This window comes from Psittacula echo, assembly GCF_963264785.1.
Source record: "Psittacula echo genome assembly, chromosome: 5".
Taxonomy (NCBI): domain Eukaryota; kingdom Metazoa; phylum Chordata; class Aves; order Psittaciformes; family Psittacidae; genus Psittacula; species Psittacula echo.
This window is the reverse complement of record NC_137739.1, coordinates 84,835,056-84,844,314: the sequence shown is the minus strand read 5'-3', so window position 1 is coordinate 84,844,314 and position 9,259 is coordinate 84,835,056. Positions and strand designations below refer to the sequence as shown.

General features: G+C 45.7%; 2 protein-coding genes across 2 annotated transcripts; one reads left to right on the top strand and one right to left on the bottom strand.

The window, feature by feature from the left end:
• Window positions 1-752: 752 nt before the first annotated feature.
• Window positions 753-1,844, top strand: C1QTNF4 (C1q and TNF related 4; the record flags this gene model as incomplete). The annotated part of the gene is made up of 1 exon (XM_080618321.1): window positions 753-1,844. The coding sequence occupies one exon, from the start codon at window positions 753-755 to the stop codon at window positions 1,842-1,844; it is 1,092 nt and encodes a 363-aa protein (XP_080474447.1).
• Window positions 1,845-5,037: 3,193 nt separating this feature from the next.
• FAM180B (family with sequence similarity 180 member B) lies at window positions 5,038-8,389 on the bottom strand (the record flags this gene model as incomplete). The annotated part of the gene is made up of 3 exons (XM_080618795.1): window positions 5,038-5,481; window positions 6,045-6,124; window positions 8,323-8,389. The coding sequence occupies 3 exons, from the start codon at window positions 8,387-8,389 to the stop codon at window positions 5,038-5,040; spliced, it is 591 nt and encodes a 196-aa protein (XP_080474921.1).
• Window positions 8,390-9,259: the final 870 nt, after the last annotated feature.

Here is a 9,259-nt window from a genome sequence, read left to right as displayed (position 1 = left end):
GGATTCTATACTTCGAGAGACCTGCCATTTATTTATCTTTATTTATCTTTTCCTTCTTTTCTTTTTTCCATTTCATTCATTTTCTCCATTGTCTTCTTTCCTTCCTTCCCTAAACACTCTCTTTTCTTCTGGTTTCTTTACACTCTTCACAGTGTAAATCTTTGCAGATTCATGGTAAAGTCTGCCTGAATAATGGGGTCTACCAATTTACTTGGCTTCCAGCTTCCACATCCTATGAAAACAGCCAGTGCAGTGCTAGGCAATGGCATCTGCATGGGAATCTCTAGAGCATATGTCCTCTCCTCCTGCCCTTCAGCTGTATCTCAGTTGTATAATAGAGGGTCTGTGTAGGGCTTTGTTTCATCCTCGGTCTTATGAATAAAAGCACTACAAAAAAGGAGTTCTGGCAAAGCCCCAGCACACCCTGAGATCCCTCTGCATTGTGAGCAACACAGTGTTTTGCAGACTAGCTGTAGGATAGCCAGGCTTTCAAATGAGAAGATTGTTTTTCTTCCTACAAGTACAGGGAATAAAGGTCCAGCTCTTGCTAGGAAAATATCGGAATGGTGCTTGGATCTGAACTGAGGGATGGTCCTGCACACTGATCAGAGAACGCACAGGAAACTTCCTCAGTATCTGGACGTAGACCTTCATGTTGTTTATCAAACTTTAGGTCTGGGTTTCAGTTGGAGAATGAGCTTTAAATTAATGGGATTCCTGCTAAAATATGCTTCTTTTTCCTTTCAGATACAATGATGGCACTGAAGGTTCAGATTCTCTTTGGTTTCCTTTGCTGCATGATTTTTCTGCCTACAGATGGCTTCCCAGCAGACGCCAGTACGGAATTTCGCTCTGCTTTCTCCGTGGCCAGAACCAGCAGCATGGAAGGGAGCTCCGAGATGGTCATTACCTTCGATAAAGTGTATGTGAACATTGGCAATGACTTTGATCCCAAGTCCGGATTGTTCCGCTGTCGGATCCCTGGAGCCTACTACTTCTCCTTCACTGTTGGGAAATACCCAAAGAAGAATTTGTCGGTCATGCTGATGAGAAACAAGAATGAGGTGCAAGTGATTGTGTATGATGAACATCACCGCAAGGAACGGAAGGTAGCAAGTCAGAGCGCTATGCTGCAGCTTGACTACGGTGACACTGTTTGGCTACGTTTACATGGAGATCCCAAGTATGCTCTTTACAGCAATGTGGGCCCCTATACAACTTTCAATGGCTACCTAATCTACCCAGACACTTCTGCCTTCTTCCAGAATGCTCTTAGCTCTCAAGAAGTGGGGCCACACCATCACACTATTCAGCAACTTCCCAGGGAGCAGAATGAAGCTTCACAGCCACACATGTTATCTGATCAACCAAGCAGGGAACAAGACCCCCGCTCTGCCTTCTCTGTTGCCCGCTCACAGAGTCTCCTGGGGACAGATGACAAGCAAACCCAGCATGAGCCCATCACATTTGACACAGAGTTTGTGAACATTGGGAAAGATTTCAATTCCTCCACTGGCATCTTCTCATGCCGTATACCTGGTGCATACTATTTCTCCTTCACCATCGGCAAAATGCCCTTTAAGACTATGTCAGTGAAACTTATGAAGAACCACAATGAGGTGCAGGCCATGATCTATGATGACAACCACTCCAAGAGGCGCGAGATGCAGAGCCAGAGTATCATGCTGCCACTTCAATATGGGGACACTGTTTGGCTCTACAGCCACCAGCATGACGGCTATGGTGCCTACAGCAACCATGGCAAGTACATTACCTTCACAGGCTTCCTGATCTATTCAGAGGCTCAATCAAAGCAGCTTCAAGGCGTCAGCTCAAATAATTAAGGGTTAAATAATTAATTACAGATGTGAAAGGAGCACAAGAAAAGCCAAGGTGCCATGAACTTGGGTGTAGCTCCTCTTCAATTATCATCCTCTACTTTGAGCATGCTATCGTGTGTCCAGTGCTTCCCTTATGCTGCACGCTTGTGCCCTCTCTGCAGGGTCACTGCTGTGTCTGCGATTCATCCACAGAGAGGTCTTTATAGTTTGTATGTGTGTGTCCCGTGTTAGTGTTTGATTTAAGCATAAAGCATGAGGTAGTTTTCTGGGTCAGGGGTGGGCCAGTGTAGTGAAATGCCAAGGATCAAAGAACCACTGCGGTAATGTTCCTGCAGATCCCCAGCATCCAGAAAGCGAAGGATACGGTGACTTTCCTTGCGTATCTGGGGAGGGAATAAATGTAATGAAAATGAATGTAATAAAAATACAAAATATGTAAAATTTTCTCAGATTGGAATTTGTTGTTACTTGTGTGCTTGTCACCAGCTGCAGTACCAGCTCAGGAGAGAAAGCAGCATGGTGATTGTACCAGCTGCAGTATGTGCTACTGAGCCAGTTTGCGTACACTCTTTTTTATCATCTGTGTGTGTGAAGTGTTGGTACCTCTTATGATATTAACGCAAATGTCACAATATTTGGTGCTTTTCTTAATCTGACATCAATGAAGTCAAGAAGCTGTTTGAGAATCTCAGCTTTCATTTAATGAAATAATACATTTCAAAACAAACCAAGAAGTGGGCTTCTAGCTCTTGTAGTAAAGGATGAGGGCTCAAATCTATGAATGGAGCATCCTCTGAAAGCTCAGAAACAAGGTGAGTAAGAAGAATAAAAGCTGTATCTCTAAATCCCTTCATATTTGGGTCAGAAGCAGACTCATAATGATAAGTGTGAGTAGTATCATGCGAAGCAATGGCAGTGTTGACTGCAGGGGCATTATATTCCCCAGAAACAAGCTCCTTGAACACAAGAACACACGGATATGGCTGATTTGCCTTATGCTGCGTTGGTAACATAGTGCAAACCAGATCACAGGCACCGTTAGGTGATACTTTCAGCATCTGTGTTCAGAGGTTTCTTACACAACTGTTTTTGCCAAACCATAGTGCTGGTGTACAGGGACTGTGGCTGTGAAGAGCCCTGGCACGTTCCCACAGGGCAGTAAGGACTGACAGCAGGATCCAGGGGGGCAGTAGGAAAGCAGGAGGCTGGAGGCTTCATCACAGTGTGACTGATGCTGTTTCCATTGAGCCAAACCCTGGTTTGTCTCCCCAGATACATAAACTGCAAAGTGCCAGGTTGGACAAGGCTTGGAGCAACCTGATCTAATGGAAGGTGTCTCTGCCCATAGCAGGGAGGTTGGAACTAGATAACCCTTAAGGTGCCTTCCAACCCAAACCATTCTATGATTCTGTGATCTTGAGCATGCACAAAACTTTGTGACGTGACTCGAGTTTAGTTTATAATCTGCTCAACACATAGCAATGCTCTTAGACTGATCCTAACAATATCCTGAATTCAAAACAGCGTGTTTGCATCTAGGTCACCAAGCCAACCCCCTCAGCTTTTATCCACACATTCACATAGCTCAGAGTGTATATTCTCCAACCAGACAATATTCCTTTATTCCAGTAGCATCCCTGCTCAGCTTTTTGATGATACTCTCTGCTCAAACTGGACTTGTCTGCAGCCACTCCCTGCCTTCATCACTACATACGTACCCTAGATATTCAAGACTGGGGGCATATGTGGGAAAAGGGTGAAGGGTAGAGATTGGAGGTATGTAAAAACCAGCATAAGAATAGAAGAACTTTAGGTGGGACACTGGTTTACTGGAAGTTGTACTTCAAATAAAATGCTACATCCTTTGGGAAAAAAAAACCCAACAACAAAACAACGACCAACCTGCTTTATGAAATCTGCATATCTGCCTCCTCCTGTCATAGCCCTAACCTGACCTCTAAAACTATTCTCTGTGACATCTTGCTTCCAGGCTTCTTATCCCTGCCTCACCAGTTCTCCTCTCCATCTGTTGGGCAACAACGGCTTGGAAAAAGATTAATGAAGGCAAAAGCCAGCAATTCCCACTTTGAATTTTGCACGTGCCTCCTTTGCTGAGCATGGAAAATTAAGAGTATATTGACAGAAAGAGAATTATGGATGCCATCATCTAAGCACATGCAATGAATGTGCAAAATTAATGTACCTACAATGGCAGCAGGAAACCTAGTGAAAACAAACAAAAAAATCAAAACCCTAATTACATTTATTTAATTCCACATTGTAGTGTGTAAGACAGAGAAAAGTTAATGACCTGTTTCTATAAAATAATTGTATTTCTCGTTTTGAGGATAGAGATCATATATTTATTATGTTTGGCTTGTAAAATGCCTTAGCTGTACAAAATAAACTTCATAGAAGAGGTAAAATCTGCTCCAGAAATAACTAGGTCACAATCTGTAGGAATTTAAATGAGCCCTAAGGAAGTATACTCCAGATATATTCCTGATAACTGACACAAAGCAGAGTACATGTGTAAATATGATATGCAAATGATAGAATGCTTCATGGAATACATATCTTCTCAGGTTTCTTTTTAAATTAAAGTGAATACTTGAGATGGGAAATTATTATGGACGTATAAAATGTGATGCCACATGAGCAGAAAGCTGAAATTAAGTATGTGACCTATATCATGAAGCACAGCAAAATCTGCTTAGCTGGTTAAAAGAAAGGAGAAAAGATACTGTATTTGGCTGAGACCACAGGAGGAATATAAACAGGCTGAACTGACTGGTCTGAAATGAAGTCAGCTAGGACAGCAGTGTGACTTCCTGGGAAAACACTGCCAGGGCATCTCTCCACTAAGCATCAGAGATGAAGACAGCTAACACATCTGAATAGCACCGCCCCCTTCAGCACAGCCCACTTAAACCCAAAACACAAGCAGAACAAAACCAAAAAGGAGAGAGTGAATTGCACTTTATAAGGAGAGAATGAAATGCACTTTATGGTTTTGCCCTATTTAACTTAAGAATAAAAGCTTGTGCAGAAATCCTTATAGAGTTGGCAGTGCATCGCAGAGAGCAGGACAAAAAGGTGTGGTGTATCTGCACAAAGTCCTGAAAAATGTGGAAACCAACATAACCAAGGATGCAGCAGAAGTCAGGTGTGTCCTTTCCTATGGTGGTTTCCCTTATTAAGTGTCTCTCTTGGTCCTGGCCAGATTAGAGTGATAGAAATGTTTCAGGGATGCTAAATGTGAAGGCTTCTCCTTCCAGGGCCAGGAAGCCAGGAGCAGGGTGGTATTCGCAGGGCAGAGCCCCTTGCACAGGTCACGAAAGATTTCATCCACCAGCTGAGAGAAAAAACGAATCCAGAGATTTTTATCCAGCCCCTGCGTGGAACGAACCTGGTAGGCACAGTAAACACTGGTGAAAAGCAGGCGGTCAAACCCCACTGGAGGCAAGGGGGTATCAGTCAGTGAATAGTAGCTCAGGTGCCGCTCAATCTCTGCTGGTGTTTTGGGAACTTCCTCCTGTAAAACGTGCATGAACCACCGTGCTGGGCGCAGGGAGGCCAGCTCTTCATCCCGCAGCCGGACTGTCCCATTGGCCTGAACATCCAGCCCTCCCCACAGCATCTGGAAGAGAAGAGCAGCACGTGAAGCCCAGCACAAACCCTCCGCCAGTTATAACCCAGCTGTAAAGCCATCTGCAATGCTGCCAAACCTCAGGCCACACCGACAGGCGGCTGCTCCCTGACTCGCTGCTGACGGCCCGCCTAATCCCACTCCATGTCCTTCTTTGCCAGCCCCACACCCCTTTTCTGACCGCCCCACACTTCAGTATCCCTATGGGACCCATCCAGCTCTCTCCTCCCACCCTGCCACATCTGACTCATTCCCACCCACAGCGGCTCCCCAGTGCAGCTGCCTTGGCAGGGGGGCTTGGCCACTTGGTGGGGAAGTCACCCATCACATCGGGATGGTCCCTTGTCCCACCCCAGGGGTTCGAGGTGCCATGGAGGGGATAAGAGCCCCTTTCAGCTGTACCCCACAATGGGAGGGAGCACAAACGCATTAAGGTTCTCCAGGCATTCCCGAAATCCAGGAGGGTTGAGAACAAGCAGGACGTGTGAGTTTTCACATGCAGGAAGGTGGGACCATGGACACTAACAGTGCCTTGGCCCCAACACCCAGGAGACCTCTAACACGATGTCAGCATCCTCTGGGCCGCGATGGGGAGTGTTGGCGCCGGCACCGTCCCTGCTGTAAGGATGTTCATCTGGAAGACATCAGGCAGAGTTTGGTAGCGCACGACCAGGGCCCTTCCTGTTTATGTTTGTCATTTGGTTCTCAATAACATCTTCAATGTTTCTGAGCTGTCACTCATAGCTTGCCAAACATGACAGATGCTGACCACAGGATTTTGATAAGCAAAACAAGCTTTTTAAGAGAAAAAAACACTTCTTTTAGGACAAGCTGTGTTTAAGGGAGGCAAGTGTAACTTTTGGATATGACAGCCTTTAATCCTGCCAACAGAGCTAAAGCAATGGCATCAAAGGCATTTGCTTTGACACGCAGGAAGGAAGCTTTTCACACTGAGAATGGGTGGGTTTTGAACTGATAGGGTTTGGTTGCTTGGCAGCTTTTGCTGGAGAAAGCAACACTTCCCAATGGAAGGAGGTGCTGGGAGGCTCCTCGACCTGCTGGTGGAGACATACCCTGATGCTTGTCCTGGTTTTATACTTCCCTGAGCATCTGCTGTCAGCAGGGGCAAAGTGTGAGGGGCAAAGAAACCTGGTCGGATGCATTATGGCTCTTATGTCCAGCTAATTCCTTGCTGGGCCACCCCACAGCATTTAAAAGGGGACAAAATTATACAAGGCAGGAGGAATGGGAGTTTACTAATATGAAAGTTACATTAATCCTAAGAATTCTTAAAGTTCCATTACATAACACTTCTAGTGCTTTAACTTTTTTGTATATATTTTGGCTTTATTATTTCCTTCTTGGTGAAAAAGGAGACACGAGCAGCCTCAGTCCAGGACTGTGACAGGGAGGCTGCATCCCCCCCCTTTCCCGTGTTGTTCAGCATAGTCATGTAGCCAAGACCCTCTCCTGCTTCTTACAGACTCATCCTTAAGGTCAAGAAACACGAAATGGAAAAGGCTTGTATAAAATATAAGCTTTCAGAGAGCTTTTTAAAAATTATTTTTATATGGATTAAAGCTTTTTTATATAAAAAAGAGGGAGAATTTATATTGAAGACTGCAGAGTTAAGGTCAGCAGGTGCTTATAGAGAGCAGAAAAATCACTGAACACTGTGTGTGCGTGATGACCACTAACAAACTGCACTTCCAACTTTCCATCCTTGATTAAGGCTTACCAAGGAGATGCACAAGCTGCCTGAAGAAGTGCACTGCCACCCCCAGAGCTGCAGAGATTTGTTTCTCTGCACAGCTGCAGGCTCCCTGATCCAAGCCAGCCGTGGCTTTGGAATGCGAGCGGGGATGTAGCTGCTCTTTCCTACTCCTCCATGGATGAGCCAGGAAGGCTTTTAGCTCAGGTAAAAATACTGCATCATCTGAATCTGTCTTTGCAGGGCTTCTGTCTGCTAACTGATCCTTTAAGTTCACAGATCTCTCTATTGAATGATTCCTCTACATGCGATTGGATTCAAAGTCAGTGTATTTGGTGACTAGCTGCCAAAATGCTGTCATTAGTAACTGTCTCATAAGTATGTGCCCTGTTAGATTCCGAGTAGAGCAAAACAAACATCAAACAAGTCATAACAAATAATGTATTGAAATAATAACATAGATATCCTCTAAAGATGGGAAAAAAATGTCCCTTGCTTACTTGAACATCCGACAATTGCTTGTTTGTTTTTCCCAAAAAGCATCTAGAAAATCCACAAAAATTCTTGCAGAAGCAGATTTTCTTCAGTGCAGACCCAAGAAAACCCTCCCCCTGCCACTGAACATCGCAGCAGGTCTTTATCCTACAAGTAGGTACAAGTGCCTGCCCCGGTGATCTGGGACTCCAGATCTCTTCCATGTCAGCACAGCCAGCCAGAGCATTTGACCATATTTAGAATCATGGAATCCCAGACTGGTTTGGTTTGGAAGGGACCTTAAAGCTCATCCAGTTCCAGCCCCCTGCCACAGGCAGGGACACCTTCCACTAGAGCAGGTTGCTCCAAGCCCCTGTGTCCAACCTGGCCTTGAACACTGCCAGGGATGGGGCAGCCACAGCTTCTCTGGGCACCCTGTGCCAGCACCTCAGCACCCTCACAGGGAAGAATTTCTCCCTAATGTCTAATCTCAGTCTCCCCTCTGTCAGTTTAAAGCCATTCCCATTTGTCCTGTCCCTACCTGCCCTTGCCAGAAAGCCTGAAGATGCTGGCAGTCTCACACCACTGGCATTGCAAGAACATTTCCCAAGCCAAGAAGCCACATCCCGAGCAGGTGCATTTCCTACCTGTGAGCCTCTGGGATCCAGCAAACACGCACAGGATCAGCCAGGCACTGACCTGCTCTGGGGCCATAGCAGCCCTGCTCCCACCCATGCACGGACAATGCCGTGCGTGGAGTGAAGGCTGTTTGCAGCGGTGTCCTCCCTTGCTGCTTCTGGTCCCAGCAGCCTCCGTTGGAACAGATCCCTCTTTCTGTGTTTCTGGTTACAGTCCTGGGAAGGGCTTGCAGTTCAACTTGCTGACCCCAAAGGATATTTTCCATCGTATTTTGGAAACTTGGAAGACTTTGTTGTGAAGTTTTTGGCAGAATCATTTAAGCTTCTTTTCCAACGACTGGCTTCCCACTGCAGTGTACTGTAGGAAGCTATCATTTGCACTACACAAATGACTCTGAAGGAGGGAGGTCCCTTCCACGTCTGCACTGCACCTCTGTCACATCTCCGTGACACTTCTGCTCGGCTCTTTGGCTTCGTTTTCAGTTTTCCTTTTTCCTGAATTTGAGAATCTGCAATCAGCCCTGAACTGTCACAAACAGATAAGGCCAGCAGGACTTATCCATGATTCATGGAAGCAGATTCATGGAAGAGCAATAGTAGCCAAAACATACAAACAGGCAGAAGACACGTCATTTGCTCAGCTCTGTATCAAACCTCCCAGAGGGAGAACTTGGTATAGCAAACAGCAAGGATCAGCGCCAGGCAGGCTTTAGCACTTCGTCGTCCTTTCCTGTGACAAGACTTGGGGGTTATGATAAGCGCAGTTTTCCTTAGATGTTGTGAATTACATAGCTGAAACTGCATCTGATTCCCTTCACAGCAGATCTATGTTCTCTACACATCTTTGCACTTTTCTTAGGGCCCAATCCCCAGTCAAGCTGTTCTATATTTCTATTTGGCATGGCACAGTATGGTCCTGGCTTCTCCAACAGTTTCTGGGATGCCA